General features: G+C 39.5%; 1 protein-coding gene and 1 pseudogene across 5 annotated transcripts in view; one reads left to right on the plus strand and one right to left on the minus strand.

Moving 5' to 3' along the window:
* Arhgef9 (Cdc42 guanine nucleotide exchange factor 9) overlaps positions 1 to 27,581 on the minus strand; it is a 167,335-nt gene that overhangs the window by 126,795 nt on the left and 12,959 nt on the right. The window contains exon 1 of one of the 5 annotated variants that reach the window (XM_036174286.1): positions 5,736 to 6,682. The exons of 2 other annotated variants lie outside the window; for them this stretch is intronic. Coding sequence is in view for 2 of the 3 variants with exons in the window: in XM_036174285.1 (XP_036030178.1) it covers positions 5,729 to 5,737 (9 nt within the window). In the remaining variant the exon portion in view is untranslated. Of the gene's footprint in view, positions 1 to 5,724; positions 6,683 to 27,581 lie in introns of those variants that run through there. 2 more of the 5 variants (XM_036174285.1, XM_036174284.1) reach the window with 2 other exon arrangements.
* Positions 24,450 to 27,408, plus strand: LOC118573921 (annotated as a pseudogene).

Here is a 27,581-nt window from a genome sequence, read left to right on the forward strand (position 1 = left end):
ACTGGGTTAATGGAAACAATTTGGCAAAGCAACAAGGAAATAAGGCAGTTTACAGAACCCTAAAAACAAAATATATTTTGTTTTAAAGCTATATCCATGATGTTCTGCATTCCCAACAAGGAAAAATTCCAACTGTGGGACTGACCTTCAGTTAGACCCTGGACCCAGTTAGAAAACAACTGATTTGTGGACACTGAGAAAACAGGGCACAGTGGTGCCTGCAATAATACTTACCAGGAGTGAGACACCAAGCAACTTACTCTTTTTCTAATGAGATCACTCATTTGACAGATAATAGCTATAAATGGGGTGTATCCTGGTGCCCGTTAGGCATACAAAACAAATCTCATGTAATGTTATCCTCATTAACACAATGGTAGGACAGATAATGGCACTGATAGATGAAGTCAGCACTTGTTGACCAGATACACAGGAAAACTGACAGATTCCAACTTCAAAAGGAGGCACTATTAGGATATCAAAGGAGTAACATTAATCTCATCCTACAGAACATTCTTTGAATCAACTTGTGTGAATCATTTTCAAAATTTAAATAACCCAGTACTACTAGACATTGCTAATCTTTTGTATGATATGAAGAACAAACTTCAAACCTCCAACAGGCTGAAACAATACATAAACAAAATAAAATATTTTAAGTGATACAGTACTAGAAATAAATTGAGTCTCTTGCACGGGATGAGAAAAATTAAAACTCATAAAGAATTACAAGAATAAACCAATCAAAACAAATAAGTTTTTAAACAGGAAAAAAAAAGACCCTAAACTGACTTAAAAGACCAGTTTCCAAAGAGGACTGTAGTAAACACAAATGGGTATGCTGCATATTTGAATTATCTAGAGGACGTTCGAACACAATCATCAATTTCACAGAGAGATCGGAGTCCCTGCAGGTTTGAACTTAGTTGGGGTCCAGGTTGAGCAGCATGATCAGTTTGGAGGTAACACGGGTTTGGTTGTTGTGCTTAGTTTCTACTTTTTGGTTCAGTACTAGGGCTCAAATCCAGGGTCTGGTAAATACTAAATGAGCTACTCAATCCTGGCTAACACATTTTCAAATAAATATATAAAAGTATATTTGCCTCCAAAAGGACAGTTGCATGAAAACTTAGTCCCTCCAAAACACTTTGTGTCTTAGGTTTCAGCAATTCACTTTGGCTTTTACCTTGAAGAATGAAATAGTGACGTTTTATTCACATAAGACTAGCTAAACACAACTGTTTGGTGACTGTTCAAGACATTTTATGAACTAACTTTTTATCAAAAGCACTATATAAAGAAGGAGTATTCAAAAGCACTAAAAATGTAAGCATGCAAATCCAAAGAAGCCACGTGACTTCAGGAATGACTCATACACACCTCCCTCTTCACCTGACCCCTTTCAGCTTCATCCTAACTGCAAAAGATCCACTCTGATGCTCCTATTTCACTGTTAGAAAGGCATACCCAGCAACAGTTCTCACCTTTACACTTCTCAGCTGTAAATCTGGGAACAGCAAGCATCCCTACCCATTTCAAATGGCTAATATGATGTAAAACTAGAAAAGATGTAAAAATCACTTTGCAAACTTGATAGACCCATGCATTGACAACGTGTTACTGACATAGCCGTTAACAGCTTCTTTCCTGGAGGCCTTTCTCCTTTCTAGTTTTTCCACGTTGTACTTTGGTGCCAGGGCAAAGCATAATGAATTAAATATTCTAGAGTGCTAGATCCATAAGGACGGAAAGAGACACTCTGGGCACATAGTGGAAGAACTAAGCTTTAATAAAGGATTCTTGGAAAGCCAGATACACAGCCTAGAGAAGTTGCAAAGCTTTAAATAGGGTTAGAAAGTCCAAGATTTGCTTCCTCCATTATACTTCTTACAAAAGAGCTACTAGATGCTTTACAAGAGATATTCTGGGAACAAAGGCTCAATTTTCACATTGCACACCGTGGGATCAGATGCAATGTAAGCAGACAGGCTAAAGAGGGCATATTTATTTAGCACTATCACTGCAACCGCCAGAGTGTATCTTCCGTGCACAGTTAATCATTCTAAATCTGGGCCTCACCACACAGTGAGGCATCTCATCCATAGGTTTATAGGTTTACTGGGGTCCCTCAGCTCTGTGGGAGCTTACACACACACACACACACACACACACACACACACACACACACACCCACGAAATCATACAGGTGAACCAAGGCCCAAGCCCCATTCATCAGATCTGCAATCAAAATGCCTTTCCTAAGTTGCCCCACTTCCCAGTGAGAAACTACTGAAACGGGAAAAGAACACACACACAGCTGCCATACACTACAGCTGGGCTGGCAAGCTTCCCTGAGCTACAAACAAAATTCCAGCGAAGTACAGAAGCAGATATTGCAGGTTCTGACAGGTGAGACCTGTCTTAATGAATGAAATATGCTGTTCAGTTTGTTCCACCAAACTATCACTTCACTGTCTCACTGTCTAAAGCCAAAACTTGGTGTAAAATATTTATTTCAAAACCTACAAATTTCCTACACTAAAAGTAGGCAGTAAAATGGCTTAGTTAACCTTAAAAATGAGGGTAATGACTAAAGACAGAGTAAAACTCATGAACCATTTTTCAATAAACAGTCACCATGGAAGTACAAGGCATACTATGAATATATTTTCTAGGCATTTTCAGGCAACGAAGATTTTCTTTTTATCCTGTTTTTCCCCAAATAGCATCACTTCTAGCTTCTGTTGAACAGAGACCATAGTGCCTGTGCCTTTAAAGAGTGGGCTCTGAAGCTCAGTGGTTGCAGGGTGATTCATGAGTTACTAGGATACCAGTATAAGGCATTTTATTTAACTCCTGTGTGGGGAGCTAAGAGCTAAAATCCCTCAGCATGGATTTAGCACCCTCCCAGTAGCAAAAGCTTATCCTCTGCAAAAGGATAAGACGTAAGGAAGGGAAATAAAAGGCTTTATAAGAAAAAGTTTAAACAAATCAGAGCCCCAAAGCCCATCCTCTTCCTTACAACTCAAGCACTTAGAGTGACAGATGAGAGAGGAAAAGGAGAGGAAAAGTTATGAAAAGGCAGAAAAGAGCAGAAACATGTCTCATTTTCTTCCATTTCTTCTCCTGTTGCATGCATTCACACATTTGAAGGAGAAATATGAAGACTTCAGAATTCACACAATTAAAGTCACACCAGCACCCTATTGTCTACTCCCTAAACTCACTTCTGGCTGCTCTGAGGTGGCTTGCCATCTCACTAGTAACATCTCTTGAACTGGTGAAGTGTGAGCCTTTATAGCTTGAATTACTGATGGCAGGGCTCATTCAAAGTGCCCCTCTATTCTAGCCTGGAAGATGGCAAGAGGATGAACAGAGCTGACCTTCATCCAGCCCTAGGGAAGCTTTTTTAGAACTGTGGAACTCGATGTTATTTTCACAGATTCCTCTCCAGCCACACTCAGGAGCATTTACACCCCCACCCCCACCACACACAGATGAATATGCACATACATCCACAAATACACTGGCACCACCATACCCACACACATTCCCAAAGGCTTTCTCTCAAGGCTTTGTCAGGTGTTTAAGGACATTACTTCATCATAAACCTGGGTCAAAAACTAGCTCTAGAAACTCCTTTTCCCTTTAGAATAAAAGAAATAAAATGTCAAAAGTATTCTAGTGTTGGAATTTTCATTTCTTGACCAAGTAGCTAACAACACAAACAAAAAAAATCCCTTAGGGGGAAAATGTATGCTTCAGATATCAGAATGTATATATATATATATATTTTTTCCCCAGTCCCTTTGGTTAATAATGCATTTTCCCTTTCATTTCCCTCTGATTTCAAGTCCCTATGCAAGAACGTGGAATTCACCTGGCCCAAAGATTTCCAACTGTCAATGTTATAGGGAATCCCAAACTCACTGACGAGAGAGAGAGAAAAAAAAAAGCCCACTATCAAACATCTAGTGAATAGAGAAAATTTACATCTTCAGCAACCCAGGAATGAGCTTTTCTCCACTCTCCAACACTGTCTCAAAAACAACAAGCTTACTTTAAATATTTCTCTGAAGCAAACAGGTAAAAAATAATCCTTCAATATTCTCATTTCAATGCGGTTCTTGGTTCCACCCAAGGGACCCTCACAAAGAGACCAAAGAATGATAAATATGAAATCACTTTCAGCAAGCTTCCCAGATCATGGTACCAAACAAGGAGAAAAAAATCGCTCAGCTTCTCACCCACACTGAGTCAACTGAAGCACACCTTAAGGTTCAAAACCTCAACTTGATGCCATTAAATAATGTTCTCTCGGTCTATCAGGACAATTTTAAGGCCCCCTCAATAACCATTTCCAAAGAGACTGAACAAGACATGAAAATTGACAGCATAATGCTAGCTGATTTGCACATCACACATGAGCAGCCGCCCACATGAGTATAGCTAGAAGCATGTGTGTGGGCGTGTATGTGGCATGATTCACTGCTGTATGAGCCAGAAATGGCACCGTTTCAAGTCAGGTAAGCAACGGAATGAGGAATATCTGCCTACACCAGCATAGAAGAAGGGAAAAAAAAAAACAAGAAAAAAGCGAATATTGTGTACACACTGGTATCAGAAACAATTGTTTACTAGCTTTGCCAAAACAGAAACATAAAATAGTAATAACAGCAAATACCACCACGGCTATATAATACAGACAGATCTCAAATAGGAACATTCTCTAGCTCACGTTTTCCAAGCTCTCATCCCATTACGCGTCCTTTTTTGTGTCCAAACTCTTAATTTAGCACATTGCATACTTACAGTTACATGAATGTTTCAGAGACCTCTGTTCTTAAGCAACAAACAAGGAAATAAATCTCATCAGCACTGTCAACTTCTATTTGAAGTAGTTCATGAACACCACTGCAAATGATATTACCCCAAAGGAGCCATACCCAACACTATTATTCACAAACTATGTAAGATGCTGGATTTTGTTTTCTGAGTGAGACACAGAAAAAAAAATCCTCAGACTCAAATTATGGGGTATAATATCTGGGAAAAGGAGTCCAAACATCTTGTCAAAATCCTCTCTTGCTAATTTAAATCTAAAGGAATACTTTTTGTTCTACTTCAAGATTGCAAAGAAAATGACACTTTCCTGCTTGAACAAATGTTTTAATGAGGGCAGCTTTCCAAATCAGAAACTGGAAAGCCTGAACAGAAAATTGAAATTCAAAGGACACAGTTACTAAGTGCCAACTCAAGGCACCCCAGTGTGTCACTTCCCAAATTCTTGCTCCTCATTTAGAGACTATTTTCCATAAATCCATTTCTTGCATAGGTTTTTTTCCCCTTCTAAACAACCAGTGCAAGACTTTCACAGAATGCCAAAAATTCATCATGCTCTTCCATAAATACTTTCCTCCAACCCTAGCCCCAAACAAACTCAAATGTATTCTGATAGCAAGAGAGAAATTTTGATTAAAATTCCATAACAGAGTTTAAAGGTAGTTTTTAAAAGAATGAGTTAACAAAACATCACAAACAGCAAAGCCACCTTAACAGGACACAGCTTGCTTTACAAACGTCACATAGAGAATGCACACAAACATGCACACTTCAATAGAAAACATTTCTTACCAACAATTTTACTCAAGCAATAAGCAACTACACTCACAGGCATATTTAAAAGACAAGACATGACAAAAGATTTAGGGATAGATAATATACCAACGTCATACATATCACAGCGAGGCCATGTTGAAGCTCAAAAACGTTTTCCCCCCTGAGTAAGAAAGCTTGTTCTTCCTCTCCCTCTCTTTCCCTGTCTCAGACTGTCTCTCTTGATTTTTTCCCCCTCGAAGGCTCTTGGGATGAAATCAAAGTGAGAGTTCGCAACAGCTCAGGTGGCTGGACTCCATTCAGCGCGTTCCCAAGAAAAACATGAGTATGACATTGACAAGCAGGAGGACTACAATCACGGCAAAAACGACTACAGTTTGCACATCCAGGGTCATGGTGCAATGCAGAACACTGTAGTGTTCCAGGTGGGGGGCCGGCAGATTGGGAGATGTCAATCTCTGTTCTGTCAGACTGTCCATACAGTCACCATGCTAAAAAGGAAAGGAGGAAGTCAGATGGTTAGGGAAGGTCTGGGTTTGGCCCCCGAGTTTTGTCCGGGGGAGGGAAGGGGGTTGGAGGCAGGGGCTTTTGCTTCCCTCCCCCTCGCGGGACTGGGCTGATCTCTGTTCCCTAGCTGAGAAATCTTAGCTTGAGCTGAAAGTAGCAGAGTCCAGCATTCTCTCTTGGGCGCCAATGAAAAATCAAAATCCTGCTTTTCAAAAAGAAAGGCAAAAAGAACCTATCAGTTCTCCAGAGCCTTCAGTCTGTCTGGGCATACGTCCGTCTGTCTAGCTGGCTACCGGTCAGTCTCAGTCTCCCCTACTCTTTCTAGTTCATTAGCTTTCCTAAGATGCCTCGTCTGCTAGCTCTCTTAAAGGGATTCCAGGCTACCAGCCACTCTTCCTAGCCTTTCCTAGCTGGCCCTCTCCCTCTCCTCTCCCCACCCCCACCTCAGCCGGTAGGTTGCCTTTTTATTCACGCAGAAACTGGGGGCGCCAGCGTGAGTTGCTGACAGAGACGCTGACAGGAGAACAAGCCAATAGCAGATGCTGCAGCTGCGCATTCAGTGTCGAGAGGCGAGACTTGAGCTGGTGTGCTAGCGATGACAGCCAATCGGAGGACCCAAAGCTCACAGATTCCGCTCTCTCCTAGGGAGCCACCAACAGTCGATTTTTACGTGGGGGTGAGGAGCTTGTGGGGGAGGGTAAGAGACTGAAGGACGAGGAAAAAGACGGAGAAAGGGGGAGGAAGCAAACAGAATCAAATGAAAGGGAACAGGCATGATAAAGGAAGAGGAGGAGGGCAGAGAGAGCTTCTATGAGGAGAAAGAGAAGGGAAGATAGGAAGGGACGAAAGAAGAAATAGAGTCTAGGGTGAAGAAAGAGAAGGGTGAGAAAAAGCCAGGATAAAGGATGGAGAGAAGGGAGAAGGAATAGGAAATGCAGGTATGTAGATAGGTAGGTTGGTGGGAGGCATATAACTCTGCAGCCCCTCTGGAGCCTGGGCCAATAGAATGCAAATGTGTGTTTGGCCACTGCCTAAATTAAATTACAGACCACTCACAATCAGCAACAAAATCTCACAAATCAGTGCTGTGGACACAACTGTTGGGACACCAGCTTAGCCACAATCCAATTCTATTTGGCTTTCTCTGCTCTAGCTGCCCTGTCCTTCCCTGATAATGGTTTCTTCACAGGACAGTTAACATGCACCCTCCCTTCTGAGTATGAAGAAGGAAAGCCAACTATAGGTTAAATAATTTGCCATATATAAACTTTCTAAAATCTTGCAATCTGCTTGTAGTCATTGCTCTGTTTAGTGTTTACAACTTTGAGTCTACATCTAGAGGGAAAATGACTTGAACTAAAGGCCAGAAGGGTTCAAATTTCCTCTGAGTTCTTTTTGGCTGTGAAACTTTCAGACAACTCATTTACCTTCTCTGGGCTTCCATCTCCACCCTGTTGCATGAGACATAGCTTCTCGGAGAATAAAGTGAAATCTCAGCATTCCAACTTCAGAAAAATATGTGTACTTTCTACAACTGCCTGGGCCCTCAAAAAGGAAGAACTCCCTTATGTACATAATCTCTCAGAGCCTTTCCTGTTCTTAGATTCCTATGACCTTTGGAGTTAAGGGGTAGGTAACAGTGGAGAGAAAAAAGCCTGGATTAGCTGGAGATATAGCAAACTTGATTTTGGAACTGTTAGCATACTAAGGGCTCTGAAGAGGAATGGAAACTCTAGAAGGCTTCCAGACTCAGACAGTCATTATCTTAATTAAATTATTAGAAGTTCTGAATGGGTACAGGTCATAAATAAAATAGTCTCGGGCCCTCTGGGATAGAATAAACTCCAAATGAGACCACACTTTACACATTTTAGGTCATAGAGCAGTGACTTTTGAATGATTCTTGACAAAACAACAACAAAAAGCCCAAATCAGATCAGGTGTTTAGATCCAATTATCAATTGCCAGACACACAGAGGACCAAAGTGGGCAGGGTTACTGCAGTACAAGGATTCTGATTGTAAAAGGTACACTGTGAAAAACTGCAAGATCAATAATCCACTTTTCACAGATAAATTGATCTCTTCATAAATTACTCAGTTGCCTGAGGTGGAATTTGGGCATATACAAATACATGTGCATTTGTAACATATGAGGACAACTAGAAATCTGAACACAAATCAAATACTTAATGATACTGAAGAACTACTATGAAATGTTTAGATATGATGATAGTGACTAACAAAGGACAAGGACTGAGGGTAAACCTTTGTGACCTTGGATCTGGTTTCTTAATTATGGGGAAAGCACAAGCCACCAAGGAGAAATTAGTGAAATTTAACTGCATCCAAATTTAAAAGTACTGGCTTCAAAGGATGCTATCATATGTGTGGAACCCCCACCAAAAAAGAGAGAAATCCTTGCAAATAGAATCTGACAGTAGACTTGAATCTAGAATAAGAGTTCGTACAAATTACAAAAAGAAATCTAACCCACAGGTTGGTGAGATGGCTCAGAAAGAAAAGCCTAACAGCAAATTTGATCCCTAGATGGCATGAAAAGTTAGGCAACAAGAACCAACTCCACAAATGTGTCTGGTGCCCTCCACATGCATGCCATGGCACGTGCACTCACGCTGTAATAATAATAACTTTTTAAAAGAACTATGAGTCAGCTAGGTAGCTCAGCAGATAAACATGCTTGCCACCAATCCCGATAGAGTGTGTTAGATCCCTGGGACCCACGTATTTAAAGGAAAGAACTAATTCTCATAAGTGTCCTCTGACCTTCCCACATCTCTCCAATAAATTATAAATAAATAAAATACAATAAATGTAATAAAATCACTAAAAAGAAATATAACCCAATTTAAGACTTATTAAAGGATTTGAATAGCATTTATGCAAAGAAATGGTCAATTAGTACATGAAAAGATATTCAACATGGTTAACCATCAGGGAAATTCAAACAAAACGCAGGAAATGCAAATATGGGATACTTATATCATTTTTGGTAACGAAATACAAATTTGCACTCACTATAACAGTTTAAAACAAAATGCCAGGTAATGAGCTTAGAGTTATAGCTAGGTGGTAAAGTGCTTGCCTGGGATGCAGGAGACTCTGGGGTTGAACCTAGAAGTACCAAAAATTAGAGCCTTCATATATCTGATAGGAATGTAAAATAATACAGCCAGTTTGTGAAATAATCTAAAAGTTCCTCCGAGTTTAAAAAAAAAAATAGAATAGCCATTTGATTAAATAAACTCTACTCCTAGATATGTACATAAGAGAAAGGAAAAAAAGCACATACAAGAAATCATATATACATGTTCATGGCAACATTATTCTTAATAGCCAAAAGATGAAAACAAGTTAAGCAGCCACCCATTGTTGAATGGGATACATTCATTCAATGGAATATTATTCAGCCATAAAAAGAAATATTGTTCTAACTGGAAAAGATACACAATGTTTTTTTATCATTCTGTTTCTCTGAAATATCCATGTATTTAAGGTAAATGCTAGTCCATAAAGTATCTATTGCAGTTTTATATCTATATTTTATACCTATAAAATATAAATGTAAACATGAGTTTGTGATGTGAAATGTATTTTTTTATAAGTAATAGTCAAAACAACTTGAAATCTGCTTTTTTTGAGAGAGAGACAGAATTTCTTTCTCTATTATGTGCCTCTGGCTGTCCCAGAGATCTGCCCGTCTCCTAGAACGGGGATTAAATGTTCGCACCACCACACCCAGCTTGAAATCTCCATGCAACTAGAATTTTCCCCTAAAAATCTGATCCTTACTTATCTAGCTCACTTCTGCACTGCTTAGTTTTGTTTTCAATTTGTTAGAACCAGAGTCACCTGGGAATTAGAAACCTCAGCTGAAGAATTGACGGATCAGATTTACCTGTGGGTCTGTCTGTGGGACATTGTCTTGAATGCTAATTGATGTATGTAGGACCAGGACACTGAGAAGCACCATCCCCAGACAGTTGTTCCTAGACTATATAAGAAAGCTAGCTGAGCATAAGCCATAGAGCAAGCCAGAAAGCAGAAGTCCTCCATGGTTTCTACCTCCTGGTTCCTATCTTGAGTTTCTGTCTGGCTTCTCTCAAAGACTGACTGTGCCCCAGAAATGTAAGGTGAAACAAGTCTTATCAATATCTAAGTTGTTTTTGGTCATGGTGTTTGTCACAACAGCAGAAGAAAACTAGAACCATTTCCTCACTTTCTTTGAGCCCTCAACCTACCATAACCTAGCTTTATCCCTAACTTCTCATAGAAACAATATGTTGCTAAAGTTTCATCCCTGTCTTTCTCCTATGGCTTCCTCTCTTTCCTGAAATGCCGCACTGCCTTAAAGATATCATATACACGACATGTCTTCTATTCTTACCTGCGTTTTTCTTCATCCAGTCATTAATGTCATGGTTTCTCAAAATCGTTTTACTTTCAGCTCTTCTATCTTCTCAATTCTATACTTCCCCAGAATAAGCTCATCTACTCCCAAAGCTTGAATTACCACCTAAATTACACACTCATACACCTCCTTTCAACAAATTTCCTGAGCACAAGTGGAAAATAAAACAGACAGAGGCATTTGATTGCAGCTAAGCAGAACACTTACTTCTCTGCTGTTGATACTCAAGGAGCTCTCTTGAAGTCCGGGATGAGACTCTGACTGCTTTCTGATTGTGTCCTTCTGAATGTTTCCCAGGTACCTCAAAGTTAATAAGTCTTAAAGCAAAGTCATCTCTCTCCCACATCTGACAGCATTATTCCTCCCCTTGAGTGCCCTGCCTCTTGAGAATGCCATTTACACAACAAAATAGCCAGAAAGGATCCCTAAGAACTGTCTCTCCTTCATGTCTGCAAAAACTAACTGGTATCCAGAGCCCATTGATTTCCTTCACCCTCAATTTCTTTCTTATTTGTGTCCTTTGCTTCCTCCTGCCACTGCCTTTTAATCAATCGGTTCTTCTTCATCTCTGGTCTATTACCATCCATTACCTGGTCCCCAGTGATACTCTATGTCCTCAGTTCTACCTCTACTCTCTGGCCCAAATTATCTCTCTCAAAAGAATTTTCTTCTTATTGATCCTATGATGAATAATGTAGATTATATTCTAAGGTAAAACTTGCTTTTGTATATAGCTGAAAAGCTAGAAAAAAAAAAAGGAAGAAAGAAACACAAAACTACTCAACAAACTCATTTTCCAGACTCCTTCGTAGCCAGCATTGTGGATGTAGTAACAGGAGACTGTGAGGCAGAAAACCATATCACCACTGCTTCTGTTCAGGAACACCATGGAAACTGGAGGTTTCTGTAGCTTTGTTACCATAAGTCCTGGTGTCTGGTGATTATCTCTGCACTTGTTGAGACCCAGCTAATGGGCCATTTTTCTTTATCTGGAAGATATGATGAGCTACTTCTCAACAGTAAGAACAAAGGCAGCTTCTTGATTTTGAGAAGGCAAATAAAAGAAAGCAATCCCAGAATCCTTGATGCCTCACCTTGCCCCTTGTTGCAGAGATAGCAACTAGTCTGATAAGGTTCTGGGAGTCAATCTCGGAAGTCCAGCCCAAGCCTCTCCTTTCCACCAATTTTGTAAGCCCTTGATTTTCTATATTAAGACACTTTCTGCTGAAAACAACAAACATGCTTTATTTCTTCCAGCTGAGACTCAACTCATATAACTCCTTAGCTCTAATGCCTTCAGTGGTTCCCCACTGCTCTTAATGGCGAAGTCTATAGCATGCCATACAATGTCCTGCCCACATGGTATTCTTTGCTCTCCTTAACCTCAGCTTTTACCAATGCACTTCCATTTTCTATTTCACAGCTACACAGAACATACAGCAGGTTTTCTGGCTTCACAGCCTAGGTAAATTGTGCTATCTTCCCCCATTCCCTGCTTTGAAGCTCAGTTCAGGTGTCACCTCCCCCAGACTTTCTCTGACTATACTTTCTTCACCCATGCTCATCACCGTGTCTGACACCCATCCAAAGACTTCATAATCATTTGTTAAATGCAAGGATGTTGCCTTCATCCACATCTTTACTTAAGAGTCATATCTTCTAACCAGAGAGGCAAGGCCTTATGGGATCACAGAGAAAAATCAGAACTTTCATATTCCAGATACTGAGATTTGGGAAAACAATCTGTTCAAGATTACATGGCTAACTGTTGGCAGAGTAAAAACCAAAATTCTTGTGCTTTGAGCCTTAAAAATACTTTAGGGATATTTCACACTCTCGGCATGTCATTTGATCTCAGTCCTCTAAGTGTGAACCATAAAGGTGTAGGTAACTTGTATTCAAAATGTAAAACAAGAACTCCTCTCATTTTAAACAGTAATATTTTCCACCCTTAACCAGCCTTTCTGCTGTCAAGTATGAAGGGTTCTGAGACTCTCTTGTTTTCTTCAATATCTTGGTTACCTACTTTCAACTCCAATATTTACAAGGATGAGAAAATCCTTCCCTCCAGAGATAGCCCCTAAGTCTCAGGGTACATCTTAGTTGGCAGCTATCACTTTGAGATAGATATTTTCACTACTCCCACAGCAATGGATGAAAAGGTATTCATTCATGAGAGGATGTGGGATATAAATATTTCCAAATTCACATTATTTCTTAGGACCCACATTCAGATCTACAGGAAATGATAATAGTTAACACCTATTAAGTACTTATTCTGTGCCAGGTACTATTCCAAGCCTTTTTAATGTGTTAACTATTTAAATTCTCAGAATTATATATATATATATATTCTAGATATATGAAAGCTGAAACCAAGTGAGTCAAATAACTTGTCCAACGTCACATTGCTAGCAACGATACAAATATAAATATAAATAATATGGTTCTAATGCCTCTTCTTTTACATGATAAGTTATCTCCTGGGTTCTAGGGATAAACTGCTTCAGTCTTCTGAACTGGGCTTTGTGGTGGGTAGGTTATTAACAGGCCAGAAAATGGGAGTTTGTCCCTAATTTTCACAAGCATGGTTCAGGAATCCTGTAACTTGACACCACAAAACTGCATTCCAGCACCCTTGACCTGGACTGAATATTGACCAATCAGAAAGGCTTTTATCTACATGACCCTGATTTGCATGGCATAAACTGCACAACTGGAGATCACATACAGTGTGGATCATTCTAGCCTCTCAGAACTATGTATTGGCCAATCTAAATAATCCTTTGCACAACTCAAATTACATACCAAGAAACTACACGTCTCCTGAATAGAGACAACATCCCACACACCCAAAATTCCCCCATTCCCACCTAGCATTCTAAGCTGCCGTAAGCTGCAAGTAGCATTCTAGATACTACCCAGCCCACTGCCTTCTTTCGATGTACTTAATAAGCTGTCCTTCTTAATCTGATCTAAATGGTGAATCCCTCCCCTGTCATTGTAGTGATTAGATGCGTACCCAGTCCATCACACATTTCACTGTTCTACTTTCCCATGGCAGATAACAGTCAATTTCTGATTGGTTTTTGTTTATCATGTTTCAAACAGATCCCAATGTCCCACTTCTGCCAGGAAGCACTCTCAAGAAAAGTTTCACATTTTGTCTTGAACCCTCCCACACTCTACTCACTTGTGCCAACCCAGCCTAATCATTGATTCTTGATGCTTGTCACAGTCCCCAGATACTAAATCCATTCGTTTGTGTTACTTATGTTAGTTTATTTATGTTACTAGACGCTCTTGTACTTTTATGTCTGTCCATTCTGTGTACAAGAATCAAGTTCTGAAGAACAAGAACACCTGTTTAATTATTCAGAACAGATATCTGCACTACTCTAAAATAAGCCTGATTCAGTAAGCACTTATTCTGACAGTTAACAAGGTTCTCAGAGAGCTTGAATTCTCATGGAGAAGACAATCAATGATGTACATAATTTCAGTGCTATATGTTAAGTGCTCCAAGCACAGTCAGATAATTAATGAAGTTGTTAATGATTAGAGAGTGAGTTGGAGAATCTAATAATCAAGAAAAAAAAAATAGATCATCTCTTTCCAGTGTTCCTAGATAGAAGTCTAGGGGAGCAAGAGTAAGCCATATGTTAGGCACACGTGGTACTGGGCTTAAACATGTTTTTATGGAATTATCCCCAGAAGTTTTAAAAGATGGAATTGTTATCATTATTTTAAAGAGGAAGAAATTACATCTGAGTGTTTACATCATTTGGCTACAACCATATAGGTAGGATATAGAAATAGAAGTATTTGAACTGAAATTTGTTTTCAAAGCCTACTCTTTTCTCTATTAACTCTGACACATTTCTGAGCAATGGCTCTCTCAAGTATTTTAAGTCATCAATTAGAGATTCAAACTCTAATCCCTACTAAACATTTGCCCCTACACAACACTTTCCATAAAGATAAATGTAGTGCTTATTTTACATCATAATTTATTAGTATGTGTATTTGTCTGCATTTATGTATGCTCAAATGTGTACAGGTGCCTGCAGAAGCCAGAAGATGATATCATATCCCCTGGAGCTTGAATTATAAGAGATTGTGAGCCACTCAGTATAGGTACTTGGAAACTAACTCCAGTCCTTTGCAAGAACAACAAGCACTCTTAATCACCAATTCATCTCTCCAGCCCTTAACATGACCATTTCTTCCAAGGCTTGCTGCCTTCCATTCTGTATCCTTCAGAGTATGTATCCAAGTATCGAGGTGGAAGTGACAATGGAGAACAGAGTAAGACTCTTATTCTGAGCATTCATCTTCCTTTCTATTCTTCGATGTTTGATGTTCAAAGGTGCATCCACAATGCCTTGAGTAGCTCATCAAAAAATGTAGATTTTAAAAAAACTAAAACTTTCACATAGAAGTTCAACCTATGTTTCTTGGTAGCTTTGTATCTTCCAACATGTTTCTTAACTTCTTTACTTCTCAAAAGCCTTTTCAGTTGTATCTTAAAATATAGCACTGATTGTTTTAAATCTTCAACAAGGTGGGACAGGCATGGCCTTGGTCCCAGGTGGTTCCCTGAGCATAAGATGATGAATTGTTACCTTAAGTTAAATAAATACATTGACTATAACTAAATGGTGGGTGGGTAGAGTTTTAGAGAGAAATCAAAGAAGGGGAATGAATTGGATTCTCTATGATCACTTTTCTCCTGACTATCTACAAGTTTAGCTGTTTCACCTCCTCAGAATCCTCCTATCCTGACCACTTTCTCTCACACTGTATGGCACTTCCTAACGCTTTCCCTTGTTATGACCTGAACTATTACACAGTTCTTTGCTTATTAGTTTATTGTTTCCCTTTTATAAAATGTAAGCTCCATGAAGGCAGAGACTATTTTCTTGACTGTTCTACTCCAAGCACCTAAAACAGTGCTTGGCATTCAACAAATACATATTCACTGACTGAATAACTAAATGGGCAAATGACTAAATGGATTAAGGACAAAGTACAGGGCTCTTGACTCCAAGTAGGATATAGGAGAAGTCCATCATAGAAAGCACTCTCAGCTGCAGCTTGCGAATGTCAACCATTGCTTCACAGCCCTGCCTGGCCTCTTTAAGGGCCTAGGATAGTAAGAACTCCTCCACAAGGAACTAAAAGAGCCAGCTACGGGCTGAGAATTGTGGAACCTCTTCAGTTTTCTGTTCCCCGCAGGCCACTAGGAGGTCTTTCTTCAGGAAATACTTCCTATACCGCCCTCCTGTGGCCGACAGGCATGAATAAGCATCTGAATAAATACATAAGAGCAGCAATTTCCTCCTGTTCCTTTGCTTAGATCTATTTCAATCCTTTTTCACATTTATTTTCGGCCAATTTCAGTTCTATTTCAAACAAGCTTGTAGGCCAGGCCATCTGTCTCTACTCAGGGTACAGAGAAGACGTGTTAGAGAAGAATAGTAAAGATCCAAAAGGCCTCACAGAGGATAGCCAACAGTTCCCTTTAGGATTATGATCTTTCTGGGCCAGCCAAAACCATATTTTTATCAAATCAAGACTGAGATGAGCAAAGAATGTGTCTGTCAGTATCAGGACTCAATGTTTAGTTTTGGAGCCCAAGCTCCTAGATAGTTCCATGCTTGGTCCTCATGACTCATTCAGCCAGCTACCACTCCCTAATCTCCATGCCTCGGTTTTATTTGCAGGCTTCATTTCAACTCTAAGTCACTGGATGGACATTCAGGACACTAAGCACTCATCATTAAATTACGCATAGAATTTTGCTTAGAAAGAGACACTAAACAAGAATTACATAAAAGAGGAGGAGTTGGGGTAAATAGGATCAAAATAAGTTGTATGAAATTCTCAAAGAATTAATAAAATGTTTTTAAATAATAAGTAGTTAGTTTTAAATAAATAAGTAGTTAGGCATATTCTATAAATAAGCTGAAATTGGAGTAGGAGGGAGACAATTAGTTCAGCTGAAGTGTTTTCCAGGAGCTGGATGATATGTGAGGGAAGCTAAGGAACTGGGTTTGAAAATTTATATAGCTCACTGAAGCCCAAGACAGTTCTGCAATGATATCCTGAGTAAAACTGTTAAGAGTAGGCTGGATACCACCAAAGCTTGGTAAAAAAGTGTCTGCAAGACAATGGTTGATAGAAATCCCTGAGTTCCCAGCTAAAACTGCTGAAGCTCTCTGTAGACTGACAGGAAGAGTTCTGAAAGACTTGGTATGTTAAAGCACCATCACACCGAATAGTAGGTTTGATGTGTGATCATTTAGGTTAAAAAAAAAGAGGACTATGCGTACTCTGATCATAGCTAAATTTTAAAACTCTAGAAAGATACATATAAAGCTGGTGACTTACCCTATAGTAGGTAGAAAAACAATACCAACTTATTCATTGTTATAGTTTGATTGTGTTTGACAATGTAAGTATATTATTTATTTGAAAATTAAATGTAAAAAGTGTTAAATTTGCTGAGTAGCCTTAAGTGCCCACCCCCACCATTTCTATATCTCAATAATTCACTTAGCTAAGCTAGGAAAAGCCCTAGACTTAGAAGCAGTGTATATTATATGGTTAAGAACACAAACTTTAGGGCTAGGGAAATGGCTCAATTGGCAAGGTACTTGTCATCATAAGTACCTGAGTTCAGTTCCCCAGTATTTACATAAAAATCTGGGTGTGGTAGTGTGTATCTGTAATGCTCTCACTGGGGAGGCAGAGACAGAAGGACCCCTGAAGCTTGTCTGCCAGATAGTATTAATGAATGGGGCATCTCCAGGTTCAATGAGAGACCTTGTCTCAAAAGTTAAAGTATAGCTGGGTTTTGAGGGAGATTGATTCCCAATTTTCTAAGAAAGTGCCAGATTGATTTCCAAACTGTCTGTACAAGTTTGCATTCCCACCAACAGTGAAGGAGAGTTCCCTTGCTCCACATCCTCTCCAGCATAAGCTGTCTTCAGTGTTTTTGATCTTAGCCATTCTGACAGGTGTAAGGTGGTATCTCAGAGTCATTTTGATTTGCATTTCCCTGATGATTAGGGATGTTGAGCAATTCCTTAAATGTCTTTCAGCCATTTGAACTTCCTCTGTTGAGAATTCTGTTTAGCTCTATAGCCCATTTCTTAATTGGACAGTTGGGCATTTTGATGTCTAATTTCTTGAGTGCTTTATATATTCTGGATATCAGCCCTCTGTCAGATGTGGGGTTGGTGAAGATCTCTTGGGTATATTTCCAAGGAATGCTCAATCATAACACAAGGGCATATGCTCAGCTATGTTCTTAACAGCATTGTTTGTAAGAGCCAGAACCTGGAAACAACCTAGATGCCCTTCAACTGAAGAATGGATAAATAAAATGTGTTACATATACACAATGGAGTACTACTCAGCAGAAAAAAACAATGACATGATGAGGTTTGCAGGCAAATGGATGGATCTAGAAAAAATCATCCTGAGTGAGGTAACCCAGACTCAGAAAGACAAACATGGCATGTATTCACTCATAGGTGGATACTAGATATAAAACAAAGGATAACTAGACTGCTACTCACAACTCCAGGGAGGCAACCTAGTAAAGAGAACCCTAAGAAAGACACAGGGATCGCCCAATGACAGAGAAGTGGATGAGATCTACATGAGCAAACTGGATGTGAGTGGGGGTAATGAAGGGCAAGGGCCAAGGGAAAGAGAGCTTAGAGGAGCGGGAGATCCCAGCTGGATCAAGAACAGAGAGGGAAAACAAGGAAAGAGAGGCCATGATAAATGAAGACCCTATGGGAATAGGAAGAAGCAAAGTGCTAGAGAGGTCACCAGAAATCCACAATGATACCTCCACAATAGACTACTGGTGACATTAGAGAGAAAGCCCACACTGACCTACTCTGGTGATCCAGATGGCCAAACATCCTAACTGTCTTGCTAGAACTCTCATCCAATGACTGATGTTAGTGGATGCAGAGATCCATGGCCAGGCCCCAGGTGGAGCTCCAGGAGTCTAATTGGCGAGAAAGAGGAGAGACTGTAAGAGTGTGAATTATTGAGACCATGATTGGAAAAAGCACAGAGACAAATAGCCAAACTAGTGGAAACACATGATCTATGAACCAATAGTTGAGGAGCCCCCAGCTGGATCAGGCGCTCTGGATGAGTGAGACAGTTGATTAGCTTGAACTGTTTGGGAGGCACCCAGGCAGTGGGACTGGGACCTGTCCTTAGTGCATGAGCTGGCTGTTTGGAGCTTGGGGCCTATGCTGGGACACTTTGCTCATCTTGGATAAAAGGAGGAGGGGACTGGAGCTGCCTGGACTGAATCTACCAGACTGAGCTGAATCCCCAGGGGAGTCCTTGCCCTGGAGGAGATGGAGATGGGGGGTGGGTTGGGGGGGGGAGAGAGAAGGGAGGACAGGGGAATCCTTAGCTGATATGTAAAATTAAATTAAATTTTAAAATAAATAAAAAAGATTTTTTAAAAAGTTAAAGTGTAGAGCATTGGAGGATGAAACCCAACATTGACCTCTGGAGCCAATTATCTGAGATTCAACCATACTTCTTCTATATACTGCTAATTATATGACCTCTAAGCAAGCTACTTCGTGTCCTTGGCTCTTATTCTGCTCATCCTTAAAATAGAGAGAATGGTATGAATATCATAGTATTCTTTCTGCCCTTCATTCTAAGCAAGCACAATAGCTACAGTAACTTTTATGTCTCATCTACAAAGCAGGGAGATTATTATGTTTGTTTGTAGGGGAATTAGTGATGGTACACATGTGATATAAAACACTTAAGAGAAATTTCTGACATATAAGACTATAGTAAATGCTAGTAAATAATACTGTTTAAGGATTTGAATACAATCTCTGCCCTTAACTTCAGGCAAATAACATATTCTGTGAGCTTCAATTTCCTCATCTATAAATAGAAGACCCAAATAATACCTGCCAAAGAGACAATGACACAATGGATTTAAATGAGCTCTATGGAATAAAATATACTCAGTTAGGATGTGAAGCATTGCTATAGACAAACATGGATTTGTGCTAAATGAAGATTCCAGCTGTTCAAGGTTCTCCACTTCCACCTCCAGCACTCAGAATGAGGTTTCCACTAACAGACAAATGACAGCTTTTAAAGGCAATGAATCAACTATATAAACAAAGTGAGTACCAGTTCTTGCCTCCCAAAAGCGAGTCAACAAGGAGGGCACAACAGTGGCTGCCATTCCACTGACAGATGATACACTGTTTTCGTGAAACTATTCCTATTTCTCATAGGTGCTTAGGCTCAATGCTACCCCAATTTCCTTTAGCTGCTTATGAGAGAGAGAGAGAGAGAGAGAGAGAGAGAGAGAGAGAGAGAGAGAGAGAGAGAGAGAGAGAAGGAAATGGTACAAGTAGAAAAGGCTCACATACACCTGATTCACAAAGAGGAAAGAAAGTCACTTAATTAGGACCATCAATTCTCTAGATCCTCGCTCTCAGCTCTTACAGTTCATATATAAGGCACTTGCATATACATTTCTGCTTTGTACTTCACAGTAGCCTGAGGAGTCATCCTCCTCATTTTATAAGAAGTAAGAATGTGACTTACCACTACTCCTACCCACTGCTTCATGGAATTGGAAAGAACAACAGATTAAGAGCCAGAAGGGACAGTTCTAGGAAACGTGCTTTGGAATCCATACAATTCTATACATTTGGCATTCGGAAAGACTGCAATTCAGGGTCAAACATAGAACTGAAGTTTCCATCCTCTAGGCAAAAACTGGAGCTTGTTATGGATTCAATATAAAATGTTCCCAACAAGCTCATCATGTTGAATGCCTGGTCCCCAGCTGGCAGCACTATTTTAGGAGCTGATAGCATCTCTAGGAGGTGGGACCTAGCTAGAGGCATGCTTTTGAAGGTTATTTTACATATTCATCCCTACATGTTTTTTCGTTTTGCTTTTTTTGGGTGGGGGGCAGGGGTCAAGACAGACTTTCACTGTGTAGCCCTGGCTGTCCTTCCCTGACTGGCCCTCTGTAGACTACTAGGCTAGCCTTGGACTCACAAACATCTGCCTGCCTCTGCCTACCTCTGCCTGCCTCTGCCTGCCCAGTGCTGGAGTTAAAGGCATGTACCACTACCACCCAGCTCATTCTGCTTTTTGTCAGCAATGAGATAAACACCCTCCTCTTACTCATAATCCTACTACCATGATATTCTGCAACAAGATCCCAGAATCAATGAAGCTAAGGACTATGAACTGTGCCTCTAAAACCCGGAGCCAAAATAAACCCTTTCTCCCTTAAGTTGTTTCTGTCAAGTATTTTGTCACAATGACACAAAAGCAATTAACATGGTGATTTATATAGAGATCTAAAGAAAACTACCCCCCAAGAATAACTAGCTGCATCTTATATTTAAATAGGATATTGGGGGCCTACAATAAGTCTTAGCAAGTAAAAGTCCTGAGGCAAAGACTGACTGACTTTGATCCCCTGGGAAAACTGGCTTCTGTAAGTTGTCTTCTAACTACCACACAGGTATCATGGCATTAGCACACATGTGCACACATACATACTTATGTATATAAATAAATGGATCGATCGATAGATAAGATAGATAAAATATTTCTAACGAATTTTGCAACTTCCTAGAAACTATGACCTTTTATTGTGTACCAGTTTTGTGGCGATCTTGTGAGGGAAGTACACAGCAAGAAATAGGAAACTAAAAATGTAACTACCCACACACAACCTTTTTTATCATTCTGCCCTGTTCTATTTTTCACTCACATAGTTTTTAAATTTGTTTTATTTTTAATTTTTAAAGTTTTGTCTGTTTTATTCACTGTACAATACCAAGATTAGTGCCTGCTACATAACAGATACTCAATAAATATCACTGAATGTGTAAATAGAGGAATATTTAAATTTGGGGGGATGTAGTGGAAGGAGAGAGAAAAGCCTCATTTTTCATATGAATAAACTGGCATCCAGTGGTCTTAAGCAGTTTTCCCAGGAAGAATTTCTGAAGCTTCCAATCTTAGCCTATCACCCTCACCTCACTGCATTTCCAGTCAGTAGCGTTTCACCTGTGCAAAAAAAGTTCCTGCAAATCCCTGGGCCAATTCTAGGCTTGGTAACTACAAGTAACGTACAGTTTGCCCCTAGATCTCACTCATCCATTCTACAAACATACACAAAATGTCTGCTGTGTATTCAAAAGTCACTCTGCCACACCTAAGTGCCTTTACAGCTATACATGTGCGTGTACTTACACTACACATAATTGCCTTTACATACATGCATATGCACACACACACACACACACACACACACAGAGAGAGAGAGAGAGAGAGAGAGAGAGAGAGAGAGAAAGAGAGAGAGAGAGAGAGAGAGATGCATCTTACAAACACTCAAATGGTCATTATGAAAGCTGTGTACAGAAGGCTTGACTCTGGAGGCAGTTTCAAACAAATTACTTATAGCCACTCACAGCAGAGATCAAATGGTATAGTGATGCTGGAAAGATAGGAAAGAAATGTATCCAGCTCCGTACTAGAAAAGCAGAGACCAAACATCTCAGCTCCATTAGAGGTACTAACATGAGCAATCTTGCAATTTAGAACAGTAGTCCTGAGATAATTGGTCAAACAGTATTCCAAATATTTTGCTAAAAGTGTTTTTTTTTCTGGATTATTAACCCAGCTTAGCAACCTTGCAGATTGGGGACTTCCAAATCCATGATTCTCTGAACCAATTTCTTAAAAACAAATCTCTCTTCTCACCATCCCTTGCTCCTTTCATCTCCAGAGAAGCCTAAATAATAAAGAAACTGAAACATTAAAAGATTTAAATGATTGCCCAAATTACATAGCTGGTCAGGGGGAGAACCAGAAAGTCTAACTCCAATACTGTTTTTACCTTGTCCTATAGCTCTTAGTTAATTCACTAGAAAGCTCCTTTGATTCCATCCTGTTCTCCTTTATTCAACTCCACTATTTCTGCTAGTCTTTCAACTGAGCTTTGCTTCTCCACTTTCACCTCTTCAATTCATTCTCCATACAGCCTATAAATGTCACCTTCTCCAATCATAAACACTCTGTATTGCACTGAGACTACATAGAGTTTGTTAGATGCCCAATATTACCATGCATACTCTGAAGTATGTTAATTTACTTAATATGCACAGTAATCCTATGGGCAGTACCAAGGCAAAGAAAGATTAGGTTAATGCTAAAAGTCACCTAGTTAAGAAGTGATTGAGTCAGAATTTGAATCCAGGCACTCTACTTCTAGAGCCCACACTATTGGCCACTTAACTGCACTGCCTTCAAGTTGAGCAAATATGCATTGTCTCTAAGCTTACACAGTCCTATATGAGATGATACATGCATGATTGCTTTCATATCTTTCTACTCACCTCCCTCTTGCCCTGGATTCTGGTTGCAATGGTCTTTCCAAAGTATGTCACACTATATCAACTGGAAGGCCTTTCCACATGCTGTTCTTGCTGCCTTCTCTCAGCTCACAAACCTCACCGTCTCTCTTGTCTTTTCCTTGCAATCCAAATGCATCAAGATGTTTTTGTTTTTTTCTCAAATCCCTACACAGCTGACTCAGCTTTAATGTCACCTTTTGGTGTATCGGGCAAGTGCTTTAATAGGTTATCTCCATCTTACCAATAGGACCTCTCAGAGACAGCTTAATGCATTTCTGTTCCCCATTATCTGGTTTCTATTAGTTAATAGCTTAGTCACTTGAAGAACTAGTCATGTTCTGAAACACCCACATTGTGTTACTCAGTTTCATCAGTGTGACAAAAACCTGGGCCTTCTTGGTCTCTCTTTAAATAGAGAATCCAGGAAGCCTTTGTAAGAAGGAAAGATTATTTCTTATAAATTAATTGTGGCTGGATCTCTTCACATTTAAAGAGGAGGAATTTTAGGTCTGCTCTTCTAAGAAAATATTTTATCCTGTCCACCAAAATCTGTGTCCCCTGTGGCCTATCAGGTAAGAGTAGCATTGTTTACATAGTTCTTTCTTGGCTATTAGTCTGTTTACTCGTGTGATTCTCAAAGCAGAGTGGAATGACAAGTAAGGCCATGTGATAGTTTTATATGTCACTGTGTCTGTCCTATGGGGTGCCTGAATTTTTGGTCAAACATTATTTTGGGTTTGTCTATGAGGGTATTTCTGGCTATAATTAACATCTGAACCAGCAGATTATGTAGGGCACACTGCTCACTCTGATGTGTGTGGGCCTCATATAATCAGCTGAAGAAAATAACCCAGCTGACTACAGACTAAAACTCCTGAAACTATGAACACAAATAAATCCTTCCGCCCAGATAGCTAAGGATCACATAAGAGCACACAGAGACTACTTTTATAGTATATGATTCACAGATTCTTTGTTTTATGCTACATCTTCAGCTTAGAATGTCTTGTACATCACCTATGATTCTTAGCACTCTACCACACATCAACTCTGCTATCTAAGAAGCTTAAAAGTACCATTTAAATACATCTTTTAATCAAAGTCCAGTCTAGTCCTCTGAAACTTTGTACTCCTATATTTCTTATAATTATCTTCTTCATACTTACAGCACTTAGCCCAAGTTGGGTTTATTTCTTCTCTAGTCAATCAAAGCACCTTAAAGGGCTAGAGAGATGGCTCAACTGTTATGAGCACTTGCTGCTCATACATAGGACCTGGATTCAGTTTAGAGCACCCACAGGGCAGCTCACAACCACCTCTAACTCCATTTCCAGGTGAACTGATACCCTCTTCTGGCTTTCTCAGGCACACAGTAGTGCACAAGCATATATGCAATCGTATCCATAAAAAAATAAATAAATCTTTTTCACCAAGATGGCACCGAAAGTGAAGAAGGAAGCTCCTGCCCCTCCCATAGCTGAAGCCAAGGCGGAAGCCTTGAAAGCCAAGAAGGCAGCACTGAAAAGCGTCCACATCTACACAAAGAAGAAGATCCGCACATCACCCACGTTCTGGTGGCCCAAGACCCTGCGGCTCTGGAGGCAGCCCAAATATCCTCAAAAGAGCACGCCCAGGAGAAACAAGCTTGACCACTATGCCATCATCCAATTCCCCCTGACCACTGAGTCAGCCATGAAGAAGACAGAAGACAACAACACACTGTGTTCATTGTGGATGTCAAGGCCAACAGGCACCAAATCAAACAGGCTGTCAAGAAACTCTATGACATTGATGTAGCCAAAGTCAACACCCTCATAAGGCCTGATGGAGAGAAGAAGGCATATGTATGTTCAGTTGGCTCCTGACAATGATGCTCTGGATGTTGCCAACAAAACTGGGATCATCTACACTGAGTCCAGCTGGCTAATTTTAAATATACTTTTTCACCATAAATTAAATAGATAGATAGATAGATAGATAGATAGATAGATAGATAAATCAGTCCATCCACAGGTCCCTTATATGCTGCCTCCACCACCCTACTCCATACCCAAACTTCCCATTTCCTCTTTTTGGATCTAGCCTAACTGTAGTCTTTACTTCACATCAAGGAACCTTCTCTTTGCAACAGACAGAGACCACTACAGAAAACCACAACCAATCAAAATGCAGAGTTGTGGAACCCAGTCCCAATGAATAACATCTACAAACCACCCCAGCACCTAAGGTTCAGGGAACATTGTGGAGGATAGGACAAAAAAAAATTGTAAAAGCCAAAAGATTAGGGAGTTTTCTGTGAGGTTTTATCTCCCAGGAATGACAGAAGCTAGACCCTCACAGTCTCAAGAACTTGACTGCTCAAATGTGAGCTGAACAAGGACAACACCAACGGGCATGCCAAAGTGGATGGGGAAAAGACTACAAGGTCTCAAGCCTACACAAGGAACTACAGGCAACTGAGGAAAGCTGAGAGTGGGAAAAGTGGTCTTCCCCAGAAGAGGACATCAATTGGTTGTCCAGGACGAAATGGTCAGCACTAAAACATACATAAAGCAACATTATATAGACTGAGCAGATTATATTTAGAAATGTGTGTGTGTGTGTGTGTGTGTGTGTGTGTGTGTGTGTGTGCATATAATAATAATTAATGAAAAAAGAGGCCATGAATTTGAAGGATATCTGGGAGAGGTACATGAGAAGGTTTGGAGGGACAAAAGGAAGGGGAGAGATGTTATTATATTATAATTTCCAAAATAAAAAGTGAGTATAGGAACAGTTCTGGATGGATAAATAAATAAATAAATAAATAAATAAATAAATAAATAGTTTTAGGTTGAAGACAAAGTCAAACCTTTTTTTTGATTGGCCCATATTTCAGTCTAATGTAGTGCCTTAGAAATCATAGCTGCTTAATAAACATTCATTTTCCTTAAAACGACCTATTAAAATCTATCAGATAACAAATCATAGATGGAGCATTTTATAAACAATAAAAACAAGTACTGAAACTTTTGAAGTAAAGGGAATTATCTGTGTGTGTACCCTCTCTTCCAAGGTCACAATAAAGCAAGGGCATGTCACCTGGCAGCACCAATTGGACTTAGTGGGTTCAAAACGAATACATGAAGTTGGGAGGGAGACATGGTAGTGGAGGATCTGAAAAGAATTCTAATGGGGAGAATGGGTGTGGATATGATCAAAACACATCCTTTACATGTGTGGTACTCTCAAAGAATAAATGATAAATATGTAATGGTAAAAAAAAATGCACTGCAACATTGCTGTTAGTCAGTGCTAGCAACTGCAGGCATAATTGGCCATAAATATGAAACACAAAAGAATCTATTGCAGCCATACAAAATGAGGCTTTCTGTATGTAGTAATAGACAAAAATTCTCCAAAACATACATACATATATATATATATATATATATATATATATATATATATATAATTGAAAAGAAAAGTCTAAAATTGCTATATGTGTGCAGTAAAGAAAAATGTGTGTGTATATGTGCATGTTACATATGTATGTAATTATAAAGACAAAAAAATACCTATTCATGAATACCCAAGAGGTTGATAACAGTAGCTGCCTCTGAGTAAAGTAACAGAGTAACAGGTTTGAGCAAAGAAGGGAGACATACTATTCATCACATTATGTAACAGTGTCTCATTCTGTACCCCAAGCTGGCTTAGAACTCTCTATGTAGTCAGGCTTGTGATGAACTTGTAGTAATTCTCCTGTCTCAGTCTCCTGAGCATGGGACTATAGGAATGGACCACCACACACACTGCATTATTTCTTGAATTCTGTATCCTGCACAGGTATTAACCTATTCAAAATAAAGGTAATTTTTTGTCATGCATCAATGACATGGAGAAGAAAACATATTGACTTATTATTAAGTGTTGACATGTCAATGTTCAACTTTTCCTTTTTTCAATTAAGTATATGCCTTGGAGATTTTTATATACTACTACATATAGAGAACCGCATTTTGTGTGGCTTGAAAGGACCCTGAGGAATATAATATGATTAGTGAATGATTCTTTGCATATGAAACTGATTTTCTGAGCCAAGTGAGATGGATTTTGACTCTCAAGGAAATATAAAATATTTATGTAGTTTTTCATCTGTGTCAAGCACTGTTCAAGGTACTTGATGTGTATATTTATTTTTTCTTTACAACTATACTGTAAAATGTATTACATGTATTGCATGTATTACAGCTATATTCCCAAATGTGAAGACACAGACACAAAGGAGTGGACTGAGATACACAAGACCATGCAAGTAATAAAGGGCTACAGGAAACAGTTAATTGTAGGGAACATAGGTCTTGGATCTATGCCCTTAACTATTACACTATGTCACTGGCACCAAGGTTGAAGATAAAAGCTAGAAGACTGTTTATGCTATACTGTCAGCACCCAGAAAATTATAATTGATCAATAAATTACTGGATAGATATATAAGTAGATGTATGGGTAGAAGAATGGTTATGTGTATAAGTGAGCAGTGTTTGGAGAGCACAGATAATAGAATAAGGTACAATGATCATG

This window comes from Onychomys torridus, chromosome X (assembly GCF_903995425.1).
Source record: "Onychomys torridus chromosome X, mOncTor1.1, whole genome shotgun sequence".
Lineage (NCBI taxonomy): Eukaryota > Metazoa > Chordata > Mammalia > Rodentia > Cricetidae > Onychomys > Onychomys torridus.